General features: G+C 44.5%; 1 protein-coding gene across 1 annotated transcript in view; it reads right to left on the bottom strand.

Moving 5' to 3' along the window:
* Positions 1-20,884, bottom strand: part of MPZL1 (myelin protein zero like 1) — a 145,223-nt gene that overhangs the window by 53,030 nt on the left and 71,309 nt on the right. The window contains exon 3 of the mRNA XM_085621129.1: positions 7,406-7,619. Within this exon, the coding sequence (XP_085477255.1) occupies positions 7,406-7,619 (214 nt within the window). The remainder of the gene's footprint in view (positions 1-7,405; positions 7,620-20,884) is intronic.

The raw sequence follows: 20,884 nt of genomic DNA, 5'->3' as shown, positions 1-20,884 counted from the left end.
GATTTACCACTGTAATGCCCTTTATATGGACATCAGACAGACACATGAACAAGCTTCAGATGCTGCAAAATGCAGTGTGTCGCTTACTAAAGAAAATCCCCAAATTTAAGTTGGTATCAGGTACATTGGTCGAACTCCATTGTCCCCCTGTAAGAAAGAGGATTGTTTTCAAGGCTCTGTGTTTGGCACCTTGCATGGAATCGGTCCGGAGTACCTTAAAACAAATTTGGTACGCTCCGAAAAGAGCTTTACGTTCTACGATGTTAAGTTCAGTGATCGTCCCCAGAACTAAAAGCATAATTGGGTGGTCACAGTTTTGTCCACACCACTAGTCAATTTTACAATAAAATGCCGATGCAGCTTAAAAGCCAGATTATATTCCCAGTTTGCGAAAGCAAAGGAAAATCATGTCAAAGTTACAATACGAGTTACGACATAGTAGAGAATCTGCTCTCAATGTTCTTTTGTTTATGATCATTTTCTTGGTTTATTGAGAGTTGTGCGGTTTGTTTAAAAGGATGCATACTGTAACAGAAAAATGTAATCATTCCACGCCCTAAATCATGAAAACCCATGATTATACTATATTTTATACTATATTATACTCAACATGACATCGGTGCAGTCGTTCTACATTGGTATACATTTTTCAGACCCTTCCCCTAGCCCCACCAGCCGGCACGATTAGCACCCTTCAAAGAGATTGAGCACTTTATCCTGGGGGATAACAAAACCTAGGCTGCAGAAACAACTTGTACAGTGTTCAAAACAGGAAGCAGGACTCTGGATACCCAAACTACCAAACCGCACAACTGCACTATTTGGTGGAATGGAATCACCTACTTACAGAGAACCACTGGTTCTTCATGGACCAAACAGTAGCGGGATCACACATTTGGAGGGAAGTGTGGCTGACTGTGCCCCCACAGAGCCTGGGGGCTTAATTCCTCCCCTGTAACTCGCCCGACACGCCAAATCTGGGACAAGGTAGCGACTGCGGCATGACTAACTACATTCCCTTCACCTACAACACCTCTATTTGCAAATCCAGACTTCCCTCGAGGCATGATCACACACGTTGCCAAACGCTGGATTGCAGGTGGATGTAAGTGCCTAGGAAGCCTCTTTGATCACAATGGCCCCATCCCTTTCGATCAACTAAAAACAGACTGTGCCTTGCAGGAAGCAGACGGATTTACCCACATGCAATTGACACACTGGCTGCTCAGCTCGGCCACACGTCCTGTGGCAGGCAGACCGATGACTGCCTTTGAGAAGTTGATGTTCCTCAAGGCAGACGATAGGAAGCTTATTTCAGAGATCTACCTCCACCTAACTAAGGCGGCACAAAAATATAGGACTCCAGGACAGAACCGCAGGGAAGTTGAGCTAGGCCAATCGCTACCAGATAAAGAGTGGGAAGACGTTCTATAGAACACACCATACGGCACATACTACAGGAAACACTAAAACAGCCTATCAGATCACTTCTTATTGGCACTACATCCCCGCTCGTATACAGAAATGGAATGACCAATGTGACAGCCAATGCTGGCCAGGCTGTGGTAACCCAGGGATGCTGATCCACCACTTAAGGCACTGCCCGAAGGTGCTGCGATTTTGGGATCAGGCCATGAATGACAGTGACTGTGCGTTCAACACCACAATCCCCAGATTCCCGCATACACGCTACAGGGACTCCCTAATGCACTTACATTCCCACCTCGTTCCATTAAGGGAAGGTAGATGGCCTTGGAATTGAATGCTACCCAGAAAGTCCTGCTGACCAACTGGGGCACAAATAAAATTCCGGACCACCGGCAGTGGCTTCATCAGTTCTGGTGGTTGATGGATATACACTACAATTTGGGCCACCTTATTCACTATTCTCTCCTCTGAGTTCCAGGAGTTGATGTGTCCTAAATACCTACGTATTCTGAGGTTACAACCAGATACTCCTGAGGATGACAAAGCTGTCGCAGGATAGCGGCTTAATTCGGCCTAGGCCTATTTCAGTTTTATAACATAGCCACCTCTTTTTGTAAAAGAGACCAAATAAAACACACAACCAATCAGAACAGCCTCACCCTTTAGAACCTTCCCGAGAGAACCTCAGACCTTCAGATTTTCACAGCAGTAGTGCTATTAGATAACCATAAAGGTAAAAAAAAAAAAAAAGTTGAGCTTTCTCAGGGGGGGAGGGTGGGTCGCAGGTGTGACTGAAAATTTGCAATACTGGAGAACTAAAGTTAAAAAGGTAAGTAACTTATTTTCTTACTCCAGTATTGGAACTTTCATAGATTTACATGCTTGAATAAGAGTAGCTAGCAGTTATGAGCACATTTTTGTCCCAATCCTTTTAGAAATAGTACCCAAGGACAGAAGGAGTATAAACCACCAAATTGTTCTCTTCATGTAGAGTCTGAAAAGTATCAAAACAAGCATTTAATCTTTTTGCGTAATCATGTAGTAACTTCCAAGAATTAGCAGTCATAGGCTTCTTGAAAATATGCAAAGTTTATATGCAAATAGTAGAACGTGAAACAAACATTTACCAAGGAATGTGCAAGGAGTTAGGAAAGAAAAAAAAGGAAGGAGAGATGAAACAGAAAGCTCAACACTATTGAAATAGGTTCCTCAGGACTGCTTGGCCCACTGCCGTATCACAAAGTGTGGAAGAATCCAAGCAGTAATGTCTGGTAAAGGTATGGATACTCTGTTCGGCAGATGTCCCGGATAGATACCCGAGCAAAGAGGGCTGTAGAGGAAGAGACTGCCCTCGTGGAGTGAGCAGGGACTTTCCCCTGTAGGGGGTTCCCAGCTAATTGATGACAATACTGGATAAAGCTGGAAATCCAACATGCAATTTCTTGTTTAGAAAGGGGAAACCCCTTATGAGGAGCACTGTAAGCCACAAAGAGCCGAGGCGACTTCCTAAAGTGTTTAGTTCTTTGGAGATAGAATTTTCAGCAACGCTAATGTCTAGTGAATGAAGTGAATCTCTCAGTCGGAGTTGTAGGTTGAGGGAAAAAAAGTCTTAAGAACCACAGGTTCATTTAAGTGAAAATCCGAGGGCACATTAGGGATGAACTTAGTAGTACTCTGTACTAACACTGTGTCATTCTTGACCTGAATAAAAGGCTCCTGGATAGGGAGTGCTATCTAGCTTCTAGCTCATGTGCCAGAAGAAGAGCCACCTTCCACGACAGGAATTTTAAGTCTGCCTTACGAATAGGCTCGAAGGGATGTTTCATGAGCTGAGCCCACAGTGGTGAAGGAGGCTTAACCGGAGGGAAGACTCGAAAAAGCCCCCTCATAAATTGTTTAATTATTCTTGCCGACCAAAGAGAAGGGCCTGAAGATGTTCTCCTGAAACGAGAGATGGCCGCGGGGTAAGCCTTAATAGATGCATGAGCCAGGCCAGCTTTTGCCAAAGAAAGGATGTAAGGAAGGATTTCATTATACGAAGAAGCGAAAGGATGAACTCCCAATTCCTGGCACCAGTGACAAAACCTCTTCCACTTCATCTGGTAGGTCTTGTTTGTACTCGGAGCACGAGCTTGGGAAAGGATGCCTCTACATTCTGAGGACAGCTTCAGGTCGAGAAACTCTGTGCTCAGGAGCCATGCTGATAACTGCAGGGATTTGGGATCCGGATGCAGTACCTGACCCTGGGACATCATCAGCAATGATGGGATAGGATCCAAGTGAAACAGTTGCTCCACCGACAGAAGAAGAAGCTCCATGTACCAGTACTGGCGAAGCCAGGATGGTGCTATGAGGATCATTTTACAGGGTTCCGCCTTTAAATTCCTGAGAATCCTCAGGAGAAGAGGAATGGAGGAAAGCATAGACAAAGGCGCCTGACCATGCACTCCCCCAGGATCCGGAATAGTGATGCTAGCTTGCGAAGTACCGGCATTTCCGGTTTACCAGTGTCGCAAACAGATCTATGGACAGTCAGCCCCATAGTCGAAAGAGGTCTTCCAGTGTCCTCTGATCGAGTTGTGGCAGACTGACTTTAGAGTATCTGCCGTCTCGTTGAGATTCCCTGGAAGATGCTCCACTTTCATTGAAACCCGATGTAGGATCGCCCATTCCCAGATACTCTGAGCTTCCACAAACAACCAACGGGACCTCGTGCCACCTTGTTTGTTGACATAATGCACGGCCGTAGTATTGTCTGTTCTCATTAGAACAGATAAATTTTTTGATCTCTGGAGAAACTCCTATAGGGCAAGGCGAATCGCTAGGAGTTCTAGCAGATTGATGTGCACAAGACGATGCTGTTGCCATCGACCACTTATCTGGAGGTCCTGTAAGACCGCTTCCCAACCCTCCAGAGATGCATCTGTTGTAATTATCTGAGGAGCTGGGGTGACCAAGAAGGAGACCCTGGGAAATGCTCTCCTTGTGAATCCACAATGAAGCGGCTTCTCTCATTGGCATAGTGACCGTAAGTAGGTCCTCGAACAAGCCCAGTATGTACAGAATTTAGCAGACCTTGCTTTATACACCTTCAAAAAGAACTGAAAGTAACTAGCCTTTAGCTGTGCATCATGGGATACCGAGGGTCTCTGGAAGGATTCTTAAAGGCACGGTATCCATGTACAGACACATAATGGCAGCCTATGGGGCTTGTCTGTCCAACCCTTCATCTCGATCATGATAAAAGGATCTTTGTTAAGGGGAGTTTCTCTGTGTGAAACTCAGTAAAATAGTTAAATTTAACTGTTACCTGGCTATCTTTTTCACTTCAGGATGAAGTAATGGCCAGCGTAGCCTAGTAGTTTTTAGGCTGCATTATTGTCTTTCTTTATCTCTTAAGTGTCTATGCAGGACTGCAGAAGAGGACAACTTAAGAGAATATATCTAATGAAGTGCTCCGGGGTCCACGCACATGGGCGGGACTATTCACATGATTATGACTATCACAGAGATACCCCTACTACAGACATTACAGGTAAAAAACTACTACTTGAATGACTTTAAGGAACTCTATAAGAAGACTGTAAGAACCATTCCCATTGTAAATCATGTATGGGAAGAGGACCTTCTGGTCATGAAGACCCCAGCCACGGTGGTCACGGTGCTTCCTCGATTGGAAAAGAAATATAAAGCCCCAGCGGATAGCCCGGCTTGATCTTGTTGGATAAAAGACGTAGTTGGTGGAGGATCCTCTATTATTTGCAGCGGTGGTGGTGGTGGCACCCGGGGGCGGTGGAAGGCACAGAGGTTGGTCCAGTGGGAATTGGGCCCTGTTACAGAACCGAAGATGGTGTTGGAAATCTCCGTTTGTAGTCTGACAGCATAAATTGCAAGTCCGAAATCAACGAGGACAGCATACAGACCATCTCCTCTTAATATCCTCTGTGGTAGTCCTGGGGAGGATCATAGTCCTGTTCCCCTTCATATACTTCTTCAGAATGCTCCTCCTGGCACTTAACGTGCAGCTCTGAAGGGCAATGGGCATATCCGAAAAGACAATCATCCAAGGTCTCCTCTTCCAGGAGGTGAGAAGGTAGTAGAGGGGTCACCTTGTTAGGTGAAGTGACTTCAGAAGTCACATGGCGCTTTCTGTATTTTTATGCAGTTTTTTTTTTTTTACTCCTGACGGCAACGATGAAGATATTGCCAGACAGCGCTGTCATCAATACTGTCGTCGTTACAGTCGCCGTCGTCGTTCTTGTTGCCGCCGCCGTCTTCGGCGACATCATCAGTGTCGACAGCTTTGTTTTCACTGCAGTCGTCGATTGAGTTGGAACCGCCTTCGTCGACACAGTCAAAGCTTTCGGCGACGATCCAGTCGTCAGAACTGAAGTAAGCTGAGGAGACTGATCTTTGTCACTCCGCGTTGACAATGTAGATGCTAGCTTCTTCGTCGACTATTGCAATTTCTTATGCTGCTTTTCCTCAAGAGGAACAGAAGAAAGCTTTTTGAAAAACTTCCTTCCTTCAGGAGGAGAAGGAAGGAAGGACAGAGCTCGCCTTCCCTACTCCAGCATCTCCTGATGTAAGTCCTTTCCTCTCCTTTTCACCTCGGTAAGGAGATTTAGTAGGACTAAGCCTAACCGACCCTTGGGAGGTCTTTTTGGAGGCTTTTTGAGGACGCCCTTCTGAAGAATGGGGTTCAGGTCTTCCCCTCTTAACAGATCTTCTAGGAGATGAAGCAGATGAGGCCTCATCACGGTCGTCACTAGAAACAGGCTCTCTTCTTGACCCAAACTTCTGGAGCCAGGTAAGGAGACATCACTCACAATCCCTCAAGGTCTTGGTGGAATTGGTATAACATACCTTACAATCCTTGGCTCTGTGGTCGGGATACAGGCGGTAAATGCAGTCCTTGTGAGGGTAGTTTACATAAAGCCTTTTCTTAGAGCAGGTGGCACAAGCTCTAAAAGCCCCTTTTTCTCCTTGTCTGCCATCAGGAAGTTGAGAAAAAAAACAGGTTGAAGACAAATCTGATGAAAAATAGCTGAAAATCTCACAAGAGTAGTGAATAAGGAAAAAACTGAGCAGAGCTTACTGGAGACTCCCTAGCACAATGTGCGGTAGAAAATCTGAAGGTCTGAGGTTCTCTCAGGAAGGTTCTAAAGGGTGAGGCTGTTCTGATTAGTTGGGGGTTTTATTTGGTCTCTTTTTTTTTTTTTCTAGGTCATGATAGCTTTGCATTGCTATTTTGATTTACCGGGGACTCCCATCTCAACGACGGGGAAGGATTCAAACATGTGAATCTATGAAAGTTCCAATACTGGAGTAACCACCATCCTTAAGTTTGTTGCTACGAGGAAGTCATTGTCAATGCTTGCCTCGTTGTGGTGGATTTTTCCTTAACGAGAATATTTCACACATCACTCGTGTATAGGTATATGGATAGATCGCTATAATCCTACTTGTACAGGACACATAGAGGCAGACTTTGTGGCCGGCCTGCCTTGAGTTGTAGGCGGCATGCAGTGTAACTGTTCCTCTGATCTAACTGCCAATAAAAATGAGATTTGATTCTAAGTGCTATTAATGTAAAACGTATTGAGGGCATGGTTCTCCAGTCGCTCAACTGCTAAACAACTATTATCTAAACACAGGACATAAATGACAAGGATGACAACTGTTCTCACTTAACTTATCCTACACTCTTAAACGGGGAAAATTAATCAGGAAAATCACCAAGATCTTTACGTCTCACAATACCACTGCCCAATTGGCTTGACAGACGCAACTGAATGTAAATGGACTGGCGAATACTCATCCACAGTGATGACTTTTTCCTGATAGCTGCTCCAACCAGAACATGACCACAAGCAAGATCAAATTGAAAAAGACATAAGTCTGTTAACTTACAAAAATTAAAAAAAACACAAAAAAAAAAACTTTACATTTAAAAAGGAATTACGACGACAGGCACCTTTGGCAACAACTCGTAGTAAAAGACGTGCAGGCGAGCCACTAACATCCGGTGGATTCTTCACATTACAAATGTATGTGCCGTTATCTTTGAACTGCACGTTTTCAATGTATACAGAGCCATCTTTTTTATTAAGGTCACCATCCCAGGTGACACGGTCTTTAAAGCGATCATCAGTTCCAGGATACGTTCGTCCTTCACTGAAGAATAAGATCTGGAAAAGAGCAAAAAATAATGAACAGTTGTCATGGCAAAGAGACTGGATCAAGGGTAACGCCTTGTGAGAAACCATGCACTGTAGCAAATGGTCTCTGCCTCTCTTCATATACCTTCCCAATGGCATTTGAAGAGTATAACCGCATGAGAGCGTCTTACATGCACGAACCACCAGGCAACAGTCACATCTACAGGATGACACCATTGGATAAATTATGCTGAAGCCGGTTTTTTTCCCATTAATTTCTTTATAACATTTTTCCCTTAGAAAACAACTAGACTTGGTAAACCCAGGTTCTTGCACCCAAAAAGTGATTAACAGCACATGTAAAGCATCAGCACACACAAACACATGAGAAGATCAATAGATTACCACAGCATCTGACAAACAAAAATGGGTCAATTTGTTAGTATGGCATAGCACAACAGATACAGTATGATGCATCATATGGGGTTAGATCAAGGCCCAGCATAACATACTAACCATTGGTCCCATTCAAGTTGTCCTGTGAGCAGGAGGAAACAGTAAAGCATACTAGGGGTGAAGCATCTTTCATAGTTCAACCTCAGCCTACAATTAATGGATTCCAGTATGGAGTTTCCCCAGGTTCAGACCAAGCGTCACAGCCTTCTTTTCTATTTTGTTATGGGTCAGAAGCGTAAGCATATCTGAGAAGCTCGATATGTCGGTCAATGTTAAGCCTAGTCCCATGTTTGTTAATAACATCCGATATGCTGGAAACAAAAGGATAAATACTATATCAAAACTGACTGGGGTATCTCGTGAAAGTTAATTCTGTAACTTGTCTTGGTTTACTAGTACAGACATCAGCTCTCAATCCCAAACTCTGCTTTACGCTATCAATCAATCAATCAATCATAGGCATTTATAGAGCGCTCTACTCACCCGGAGGGTCTCAATCCATTCTCCCTCATCAGAAAGCTTTGTACAAATACTGCTCGGATGAAAACCATTCCTGTTAGAAATACATTGCTTCCCATGAAATTAAAGGAAATCTTTTTTACTCTCATAACTTAAGCGGTTTATTATTATGTCACCTATTTCGGCTAGTGAGTCTTTTGTTCAGTTTGTCAAGGGCTCCTATTGGCTAGCTTCCTCTTGTCTTTCCCTCTGTATGATCTTCCTCTCTTGATCTCTCTATTAAATTTCATGATAGCACTTTTGCAACCGTCTCCCTGTATTTTCTCCAGCTCTATCTCACTCTATTGTAAAGCGCAGCTTTAACCGCTAAGGGGAGAGATGAACCTCAACCTAGTGAATATTAGATGCAATTAACAAGTGCCATGGTAAACCTGCTAAAATGTGTAGGTTTCTGAATTGCAAGTGGTTTTACATTTCTTTCAGGATTAGGTCAGTATACTAAGGAGTCTTCTGACAGAGTGCTCTGAAACAGCACAAATATCCCATTCGGCATGCTTAAACTTTGGGATGCATAGAATGGCTTTACTTGCTGATCTCTGCTGTCTTGTCTATCTCTCTCCATCATTCTAGTCCCATCTAGACACCACATGATGTTAAAACTCTACTCTCAACTATCACCATCTCAAATATATGGCTCCAAGAAGAGACACCTAGATAAAACTAAAAAAATCCAGCAATTGCGCATCGACCATTCCCTCTTGGATGTCTAGATTCAGATTGTAAACCAAAGAACTACGTTCTCTTCTTCTAAATCTGATCTACTGGTGACAAACAGGAACATAGATTTTTCACCTTTATTTACGACTCATAACTCAGCGAGACTAAGAGCATTCTGAAACGGTGGTTCAGGACATGTTGACATAGCAACATGTATGTTCAGATCTGTCTCAGCTTACCTTTATTTCCAAAAGAAGAAAACTTGAACCGTCAAGAGCTATAACATTTAAAGAATACATTTTGTTGTCAGTTACAGCTAAGGGTGGTCATTTTAGAAGAAGAACATCTTTGCTAGTCCGCCAGTTTCATCCTTTCTTATCCACTACATTTATTTGTGGAATTTGCCTAGGCTGAAGTCCGTAGAATGGCTGAAGTCTGTAGAATGAAGAAAAGGGGGAGGGGCGGGAGGTTAGGACCATGCAAGACTTGATATCAGAACCCTAACCTCATCTCTGCTCATTCTTCTGAACCAAAACTATGGCAGGGTAGAGGCTGATTGCACTGGTCATAACTTAGGCCTATGTTGAGGCTATCCGAGTTAAAAATGAACCAAGAGTGAAAACAGTGAAATTCTTGGTGCTGGTAAATCCATTTGCTCTACATCTCCCCAAACTGGGACGCCATTTTGGTTCCTACTCCAGCTTTTAACACATGCCTGAATACTTAAGTCTGTATGAAATGAACAAGGGGCACAGAGCCAACCATGCGGCCCATTTTTCCTTTGAAGAGATAACAAAACTCAATGCAACAACAGAGCTTAGTAACACCTACAGGAGGGAACAGCTCCTCAAGGTTAGGTATGAATATTGGATTTTCGGTTTCATCTCATAAGAATAACACATGCGTGCCATATAATAATTGGGCAAATATATCAGCCATCCCCTCATTTCCAGAATAGTCTGTTACGTACTGCTTTATTCAATACGGCTTTAAAGTGCAAGCTCATTAATGCACGCTCTTGAAAAAAATCCAACCACTGGTCCAGGCATGCTTTTTATCATCACAGTGACTTGGATGATTTTGAACTCTAATTTTGAGCTTGGGCTGGGTGTGCGAGATTGTATGCAAGTTTATAATTTCATACACCTTCCACGCCCTCTAAAGAGAGGGAGTGGATTGACTCATTTATAAACCACATCTCAATTAAAAAAAACATTACAGATGAAGGTCTTCAGCTGAATTATTCAGAGCTGTTCAGCATCATGCTCGGTGCCTGGATTAATAGGTTATTGCGCCCCTGAGCACGACCGTCACCTTCCGTCATTTTGCATGCCTCATTTTTTGTGTTTGGTGTTTTCAATATATGGGCAGAAGCTTTCAACACCTCTGCATCCTCCGATTTGTTGAATTCACTGGCAGCAATGAGTCTCCAACAATTGGTTACGGGCCCTAAATTCATGGACATACATTGGATTTCATATTTTCTCCCTCTGGCTTGCTTAACTTGGAAGAGGTATATACTTTAGTTTGGTCTGATCATTCACTGATTATTTTCCCTTTGTGAGCAGTGGCCAATACCCATTCTGGGGGACAGACTAAGAAAAAAGGTTGTTACTGGCCCTACCTGATCCTGGTCTAAATTATCACCGGAGGTACTGGGGGAAATTCGATCTTCCTTTCCTCCTACCAGGTCCAGTTAGGTTGCAGAGGCATATGACTATTATCAGGCATGGATATTATGCTACCTTGGCTTAAAGGAAGAACTTTAAACCTGAAAGAGATTGGTGCCTGTACTGCTTAGTGGATTTAAGGTCTGACTATAAATTGGTATTACAAAAGCACTAGAAACAGATTAAAACTGTCAAGGCAGAATACTTTGAAAATGAAATTGTAGCAGCTTCTAATTCTGCCCAGATTATCTTCTCCATCACCCATAATCTGTCTAATCTCCTCAGCGTTTTAAATCAGGTTGCTCCTCCTCAATCACTATGTGATGAACTGGCAAGCTATTTTGATAATAAAATCAAACAATCCCATATCTTTCTCTCCAAAAGCAAACTTTTTGCCTACCTCTTTTTTTGGCAACAGAAACTTGCTCAGCCTCTCTGAATACGGGCTGTGTGTCCGTATCACTGGATAACCTAGGTTATCTACCAAGAAGGGAGTTCCTCAACATTGCCCGCTCAATTTCATCCTGCTCACCGTTGGACTCATTACTACCTAGAGCTTGGAAGCGGTTATCTGACTACGTGGCAGGCCTGTTAGCTGCCATGAAATCAGTCTCTGCAGGCAGCCACTGAGCCACTAGTGCGGAAAAAGGAACTAGCGCTTCCTCATCTTAAAAAGCCTTCGGCAGACCCATCAGTGCTTCTCAATTTTAGACCCATTTCCCTCTTGCCTATTCCCAGTAAAATTCTGAAAGTAATAAAAAATAACCCGTTTTTTGGAAGAACATACCTCTTAGACAAGGCTCAGTCTGGGTTCCTCCCTCTTCATGCAACGGAAACCGTATTAGTCACCACAAAGAATAACCTGCGCATGGTGCAGATAAGGGTCACCAGGTAGTTTTGGTCCCACTGGACTGGTCTGCTGTGTTTAACACTGCCAATCATTATTTTGCTTACCAGGCTGGCAGAAACAGATGTTAAGGGAAGAGCTCTGCAATGGCCAACTTCGTCCTTACATGGAAGGTTGCAATTCATCTATACCCGCTTTTGCTCCTCTTTCAGAGCAGTTAAGCAGGGAGTCCCTCAAGGCTCTCCTATAAGCCTGACATTTAATATGCATTTAGGACCACTGGTTAAGCTCGTTAGAGCTCAAGTTTGTGAACTATGCGGATGAGACAAAAGTAGGTTTTACTTCACACTCTTCAATGGCATCTTTTTCTGACTGCATGCGAGAAATCTCACACTCTGTGGCTTAGATTGAATTCCTTTAAGTTCAATGGGGATAAGACTAAGAATGAGATGCTTCTAGGGGTCTCATTGGTGACGTCTGGCAGTGGAATTAGTTCTGCTGGAAAATAACTCCGCTAAGATTACCAAGCAGTATGTTCGAAATCTGGGAGTGTATATGGACAACGATCTATCGCTCTCCACTCTACAGTAGTACCTCTGCTGATCGGTAGAGAGCACCGGGTGACTCCATACAGACGTCGTCCACCGGAAGAGAGAGATAGAGAGATAGAGATCAAAATTTCAATTCAGCAGTTCGGGCTGTAGCTGCGGCTAAAGGTCCTATGGGAAATTGCATGGGGAAAACACGTTTTGGAACCCCCCCCCCCCTATTTTTCCTCAGCCCCCCGCTACAAGAATCATCCAGAGACTGTCCGGATAGGAGCAGACCGGAGCTGGCCAAAAGTTTTGAAAATTTCGCGAAGATTCGTCAACCGGCGCCAAAGTTATTGGGAACAGAATGTTGTGGATTTCCTATGGAAAATAGGTCCTAACTATAACTACCTAATGGCGACCGCCAGTAGGTAATATATATATACACACATATATACACATACATACATATATATATATATATATATATATATATATATATATATATATATATATATATATATATAAAATTCCAATTATCGTAATTGGATACAGATGGACTGCTGCTCGCTCTCACGCACACCATTCGTTCTGTTTCTACTCTTCCTCGGCCCAGTGGCCATGGCACGTGCTGCTGCTCTGTGCGCGCAGCGGTCGTGCACTTACTGCTTGGGCTGTTTCCCCGTTCCCAGTTGCCCACGCCCACTGGCCCACGAGCACAAGAGGGGTTGGCTGTGCCTGTAATGGCGGTCTTTACAGTGTGTCAAAAATCTCAATGCTTTTCACACACGCGTCGGGCGGTTTCCTCGCTTAATAGGTACCTTAGTACTGACCTGAAATGTTGCAGCTGAGCCTTGCTTAAATCACTTTTTTAAAATGCAGCATGCGCTCAATATGAGATTCTTAACAAAAGGCTGTTTATCCACCCATTTTGTCCAAGGGTGTATACTATTGTACAAAGTGGCACATTGATGTGAGAAACCGTGCAGCACTCTTATTAATAGCATTTAGTACGAGACTGACCTTGTGAAACATATGCCTGCAGCCGTCAGGCTTGGATTCCGGTTCCTTTTTGCCATCTCTTCCCCGTACTCGTAATTCAATTAGGTACTTGATGCGCATATGGCGTTCTAGAGGAAACCCAGCAAGTGACATCAGCAGTACATGCGCAGAGACTGGTGCTGATTGAATTACACCTCGGCAGTAAGGGCAGGGAAGTATGCAGAGGGAGATCTAAGGAGTGGGCACAACTCCACGGTAGGCACGCCTCTCCGCAGCATGCTCTAGAAGCTTTTAGTATGTATGTACAGGTTATTCATTTATTTTTGTATTGCTGCATGGCTGACTGGACTGTGAAGAGCTGCTGCAGCATTGATTGATTTGCACAAAGATGGCTTCCTGGTGTAATACCATTACCAGACAGCCGACATAAAACTGAGTGAGGCGCTATGAAACTAAAGTGGTTTATAGCACGCGGTCTTCAATTTTTCCCTGGGCCGTTTTAGCATTTTTTTGTAGAATCTAATCCAGTGAGCCCCGGGAAAGCACCTTGGCAGCTCAGCACACTTCACATGTATTGCATTACTGCACAATTGACTTCAGTCAGAGATAACGCAGTTAGATAATTTTGGCACACCTCTTCGGCCAGGTTGTGTTTAACAGTCGAACCTCATTAGAAGCCCCGCGTCGGAGTCAGGACTTTTTGAGGACCCATGCGTTTCTATTGAAGGTGAATATACAACCTGCAATAGTTATGATTAGTTTATTCAGGCACAGGGCTTCCCTGGCGTTTTCCATTTCTACCATGTGTGCATGTTTTTATAGACTTTCGAGAACTCTATTTGGATGAAGTAATCACCTTTAAGGGGCCATAAAGAACTCCAGCCTGGCAGCAGTCATGCAACTGATGCTGGTGTCTCTTCATTACCAAGGCTTTATTACCACACTAGGATTATCCAGGTGGTCTGATGGATGATTCAAAAAGGTAACCAACGCTATCTTACCTATCCGAGTGCCTCATTACAGCAACATTTTTTTCTAGAGCACCTATACCTGACTTTTGCTAGTCTTTAAACTACTGCAGTCTCTGTTACCCAATTTAACAGTACTTTCACTAACCTGGGAAAGATGAAACGTTGGGTTCGTTTTGCTCTTGCACTGTGACATAGCGGACCATAGCAGATGTTAGCAGCGGGAATTTAACTCGCTGAGCTTTTTTCCTAGTTGTTATTGTTATAAGCATTTGTAGCGCGCTCGGCTACTCCAGAGTGTGTCCCGGCGCGAAACCTGAGAGGATCATATGCAAGAGTTTTAAAACGACTGGTTTCAGGGCATCACCCTTCTTCAGCGAGGCTACTAGCTAGTTAGGACAATTTTAAATGTGCTTAATTGTCTTTTTGTGATGCTCTCCCAGTTCAGCCAGTAAACTATCCAGCAGCCACACTGTTCTGCAATGTAACTTAAAAACACTGGCAAAGCCAATCGCTCTGGCTAAACACTTATAAGGTCCCAAAGGCGAGATCTATTGGCTATGCCAATGCTTGTTCTCTTTTCCCATAGCGGTCGTGCAAGATGAGAACCTATCTTGCTGTCCTATACATAGGAAATATGGCGCATCCGCAAAAGGGTATAGTCTGCTCTATTAGCATAGATTGCTTTTACATTCCCCCTAAAGGCGCTCAGTTTGCGTTGCAACGGGCGAGAAGGGTTCCATTTGTGTTCCTTCTCAGCAACCTCCAGCTCCGCCTCCAGAGCTTCCCTCTCCTTAGCTCTGTTTGTCTAGAGCCGAGTTAAGTTCCATACATATCCCCCTTATGACCGCCTCCCAATTATTAGGGGAGAGATAGCCTGTGGTCGGTTTATACGAAAGAATTCCGTGCTAGCTCCTCGCAGTTCATCCTGCATGAGTTTGTCTCTCGTCAGGGAGCCTGGCTAGTACCATCTTGAAAGTGCTCTTTCCACATCGCGATTAAGCTGTGATCAGAAATGGCGATCGGTAGGATTTTTGCATCCTGGAGGGACCTCAAAAGCCCTAGGCTTATAAAAATATAATCCAATCTCGAATAGGTTTGATGAACGTGAGAAAAAGGAGTAATTTTTCGTGTCAGGGTGTACTTGCCGCCATGCATCTAATAAACCCATAGAGTGTATGGAGTGTTTAACAGATTTGGAGAAACTGCCTGTGGGAAGCTCTGTGTGGATGGATGCTATCCATATCTGCAAGCCAAGTGAGGTTGAAGTCCCCCATCAATCTTGTAGGACCCTAAGCAAACCCACCCAGCATATTGAGCAGGGAAGACAAGAAGGCCTGCTGACCTTTATTAGGGGTGCGTGCTGATATGAACGTACACCGCCTTCCCCTCAAAAAACCCTTCAGCATGATAATCCTCCCTTCCTTGTCTGACTTTATGGCTTCAGGTTGAAATTTTGAAGAGTTGCGAAATTGTAAAGCTACCCAACTGTGTTTCGTAGTCGCTGAGGATCTGTAGATTAAGGCATAACTTATGGCGCAACCCTAGCACCTCCTCCCGCTTTAGGAGCGTTTACTGTAGGGCCACCACCTCAAAAGGAGTGATCGGGGAGATACTTCCAAACTTTTTGGTGTTTGAGGGGTGAATTTAAGCCCTTTACGTTCCAGGAAGCTATTGCAATCGGCATAATCTCAACTTGACCCCCACCCGTGCAGGCTGGACCTGAAGCCACAAAACCACCACCCTTTCAAATTTTACTACTAAGGGATTAAACATAGCTTTTTTAAATTTCGAAAATGCTTTTTGAGCCAGTGACGATGCTCTTGACTAATGTCCCTACGCGACTATATTTCACCCTCCATAACTATATTTCACCCTCCATAACACCCCCCCACCCCCAACAGTTAACAACTACATAACCTAAACCTGCGCCGGGCAGTTCGTGCTCCTTCGTCCATAAAGTCTTGGAAGATAGGGTTCATGATGTTGGGCATCCGGCCCAGGCCTGGGGCCCCGGCTGTTTTTCAAAAACAATTATCGATCGCCAATACATCTTGCAGAACTGCAGAGTTAGAGTATAGGTGCTTGTAGAAACATCTAAAGCGATATCTTCCTTCTCAATGACCTCTGGGTGAGGTCTCCGCTTTGTAGAGCTTATAAGCCATGTCAGGCTCCCCTCATCATCCCCTTACCAGCAGAAGTTCCAGACTGGATAATTCTAGTCCTTGGAGCGACAACCCTTCGAACTCACGTTCCACTGCGAAGACTTGTTGCTCTCCTTCCCCTTAGAATAGTCTCCCGTGTGATCTTCTGGCCCATAGGGAGCCTCAGACCTTCCTCAAGCTCCATGACATGCTTCATTTTATTGTTTAATTCGAAGGCCAGACCAAAAGGGTACATCCATCTGTATCGGATTTTGTCCGTTCTTAAGTTTCGTGGTGAGGGGTCGAAATAGCTGCCGCCGAAGCAGAGGCGAGGGGGCCAGATTCGGGTAGAGGGTACAGCGAAAGCACTGGAATGAAATCTGGTCCTTTTTGCCTGGCTGCCTGCAGGATGGCCTCCTTCACTTTAAAGGAGTGAACCTTCACCAGAATGTCACGCAGGCGATATCGCTCTCCACCGGGCTGGGGCTCCACTCGATGCGCCTGCTCGATCTTAATCATCATCTGCTTCGCCTCCAGGATTTCTGCGAAGAGACCCTCAAGAAATGCCTCCAGGCTCCTCCCCCTCCTCAAGGTCCTTAATGCTGATGTTATCTCTTCGTGCTCTGTTTTCGATATTCTCGGTCTTTAGCAGTGCTGACTGTAACTGGGTGTGAAGCTCCTGCATTTTATCATGGGAGGCAGACATTCTTTTATCTCAATCTTGAGCTTGCGTCTCCACTCCTAGAACGCGTGTGCCTACAGAGACCAGGTCCTGTTGGAGCATTGCCATCCATTCTGAGAGATCAGCTATCAGTTGATCCATGGAGGATTTGATATTCACTCTAATCTCTGCGTGGAGCTCCGCCTTGAAATCCCCGAGGGAAGCAATTAGATCCTCTTTGGTGAGAGCCATGGCGTTGTAAGCCCAGTCCTGCGGCGATTTCTTCTCGGAGGCAGTGAAATAGCTGGAAACCTTAACAGGGCCTTTTTCGGTGGCATAGGTGGAGCCCCTTAACTTCTTCCCTCCGCGGATAGAGAAGCCTTCACCCTTTATTCGTGTTGCCTCCCAGGCACTGTTCCCTTCTGCGTGGCGCTCCAATAATTTCTGGGGGTGCTATTTCTCCTCCAAAATAATTCTGCCCCTCCCCAGGACTGTAGCCTAGGGTCAGCACTAGCAATGTCAGCAGCGAGCACCACTCTTTTCTGTTGGGGGCGAAGAGATCATGACTCCCGCTCGCCGTTTGCAAGTATTACTGGGCACTCATAGATGCAGACTTCTAGTGGGGCAGTGAACTTCAGTCCTACCTACTGCTTCACTTCTAAGCGGCGGGTGCCATGTTTAGGTCAGGCAGCCGTGTCTGGGCGCCCCCACTGCAGCTCTCAGTCCCCCAGGCAGCCATTAATCATCATAAGCAAATCCGCAGAGCCAGGTCTGAGTATGTAGGAAACAAAATCTTAACGAGCTCTAATTACTCTAAAACAATATTCTCCTTGCTTAAGATTATGAAGACCGGTGATATGGCCAGAAGTTCTTCGATTTCCTCCAATAACCAATGCGATGAGCTGGCCAACTACTTTGTTAACAAAGTGGATAACATATCAAAATCTCCCTGTAACCGCTAATCCCGTTACGAAGATTTTGCCCACTGTTCTGGCCTCACAAGGTCTAAACAGCTTGATATCTTTTCCAGCGCTATCTTTAGCAAGTCTGGAGGTCTTGTTTAAAAAAATTAAATCTGGTTCACCTATTGATCCATTGGCCCCAAAAAATCTTTCTCAAGTCATGCCATCTATTCTACCAGTGTATCTGGAATTGATGAATCTCTCTCTAGAGTCAGCCACAGTACCTGCAACATGCAAAAGTTATCCCTCTGCTGAAAAAACCGTCGCTGGACCCAGCCGAGCCGGGTAACTATCGCCCTATTTCGCAACTTCCTTTTCTAGCGAAAATGGTAGAACTACATGTTCAGAGTTCATCGAACAGAACACGATCCTTGACCCGTCGCAGAACGGTTTCAGAGCCCGACATGGCACTGAGTCTGCCTTGTTGGCAGTGACGGAGGAAATCCGAGGGATACTGGATGTTGGGGACTCGGCGGCCTTAGTTCTTCTCGATCCAAGTGCCGCCTTTGATACGGTCTCCCATGAAATTCTACTGAAGCGGCTATCTGACATTGGAGTGAGGGATCTGGCTCTCGACTGGTGCCGAGCTTTTCTGACGGGAAGATCTTTCCAGATGTGGATGCCACCATTTCAATCCCAGAGGTATGCCCTTCAACGGGGAGTGCCCCAGGGGTCAAATTTTGAGCCCCCTCTTGTTTAATATCTATATGCAACCTTTGGCCCAGGTGGCTCGGAAGAGGTGACTGTCAATGGTATCATATGCCGACGACACCCAATTGGTGATTGCTTACTCTAAAAAGAACACCGCCAATCTAAGTAGATTTAGGGAAGATCTGGTTGAGGTGGCAGACTGGATGGCCAGCAACTACCTGCAACTAAACGCCAGTAAATCCGCGGTGTTAGTATTTGGAAAAGACCGGGACCTATGGTCTGATCATTGCTGGCCTGACAGCCTTAAGCCAGCCCGTGCCCAAAGAAGCTGTTAAAAACTTGGGTTTCTGGATTGATAGCGGATTGACTTTTGACACGCAAGCCAAGGCTGTGACTGGGTCGTGTTTTGGCCTATTGCGTGGCTTGAAGCCAATACTGGGCTTTTTTCCCCCTAGAGATCGCCAGACCGTCATCCAGGCAACTATACTATCTAGACTGGATTATGGAAATGGATTATATCTCGGGGCTAACAAATCCTGTATCATGCGTTTACAGAGAGCTCAGAATGCCGCAGCACGTATGCTAGTGGCACTCCCGAGATCTGCGTCGGTTGCCCACATCCTTCCCAAGCTACATTGGTTGCCTGTTGAGAAACGAATCCAATTTAAAACCATGTGTTGCACATAAAATTCTTTCTCAACAGGCTCCGTTGGGTCTCACTAAGCTACTTCAACCGTATACTCCTCAGCAATCCCTTAGATCGTCCAATCAGCTGCTGGCTATTGTCCCCCGGGCCGTGAGAGCAAAAGCCGGGGGCGTTCATTTCGCCGTCTTGCAGCGCTACTTTTGGAACCGGCTCCCTCTCTCTATCAGAGAGATCCAGACTCACTTGACCTTCCGCAAGGCGATCAAGACCTGGCTCTTCCATGCCGTTGTATAATCGCCTCCCGTCCTACCACTCTCTCGTGTCTCTGATCGCGCTGGGGCAGCTACGCACGTTATAAATCTGCTAAATAATAAATAAACTTAATTTATAACCTCTCACTACCAGCTCCTACGTTCACCTTCAAACGAACGGCCAACCTAAGACCACGGATTCATACCAGACCACGGAAACCCACATGACATTTACAAACGTCCCTGTGTGATCTTCCCCCTATGGACTTGTACAGTATGTACGTACACGGAAATCAGAAAAGAAATTCAACTGAGCCTTACAAACAAATAGGAATAAACACACAAATTGCAATACCAATAACTGCATCCACATAATTATGTGTCCATGCCATATGAGATATACAAGCATGACGACTAGAGCAGGTAAAATAAGAATTCTAGAACACTGAAGTAATATTCGCTGCAAAAAATCCAGCACAAAGATGAGCACACTATCTCACTGGAGGCCACTCTCCAAATGACATCCGTTGGACAGTATTGGAGGCACACCCACACATGAACAAAAATACATTGTGGACAGGCGGAAAATCCTGTTCTGTGTTTTTTCTAATACACAATCGCCTCAAAGATGAAATTCCATGGAGTGAATTGACCTATTAGGAGTCCTAGACCAATTACAGCAGACATTCACCCTGACGCACATAGCATTTAACATATATGGTCGATTCCAAACATTCAGCTACCGTTAACATCTATTTAATGAAAACACACACATCCTATCTAAATCCCAGCATTTTCTCCTTGGTACCACCCTGTATAATAATATTCTCTACAGGTTTTTATTGAACGGAGACAAGGATAATATTTCACAAAGTGACTTTCTATTATGCGGAGACCCAATAGGAAACTTTTACGATTGCTTTTATTCCCTTGGTTGCCCCCTCCTGCCGTCCTATTGGCCTTCCCATCAATGGATTATCTCCTCCCATACATCAGTGGAAAACGCTGTATACTGGCTGATTTACAATGTTTTTGTTAACCTTAATATACATTTCCATAGACTATTCCTTACGATTAACAGCTGATACTCTCATGGGTTTAAGATGGCCCCATTAGCTGGATTGTTTATAATTAGGGCTCCAGTTTAATTTATTTATTTATTTTTTTAACATTCCGTCTGTATTTAGCCATATTTATTTTTTGGCCATTTTATCTGTATTTATCCATATTTATTTAGTGTTTTGCGGATAAATGAAGTTGTAAAACCATACATTTCTACATTTAACTGATCGACATGCAGTCATACTTGGATGTCTCATGTTGTAGCTATT

The sequence above is a fragment of the Triturus cristatus genome, chromosome 8, assembly GCF_964204655.1.
Source record: "Triturus cristatus chromosome 8, aTriCri1.1, whole genome shotgun sequence".
NCBI lineage: Eukaryota > Metazoa > Chordata > Amphibia > Caudata > Salamandridae > Triturus > Triturus cristatus.
This window is presented reverse-complemented; position numbering and strand designations above follow the sequence as displayed.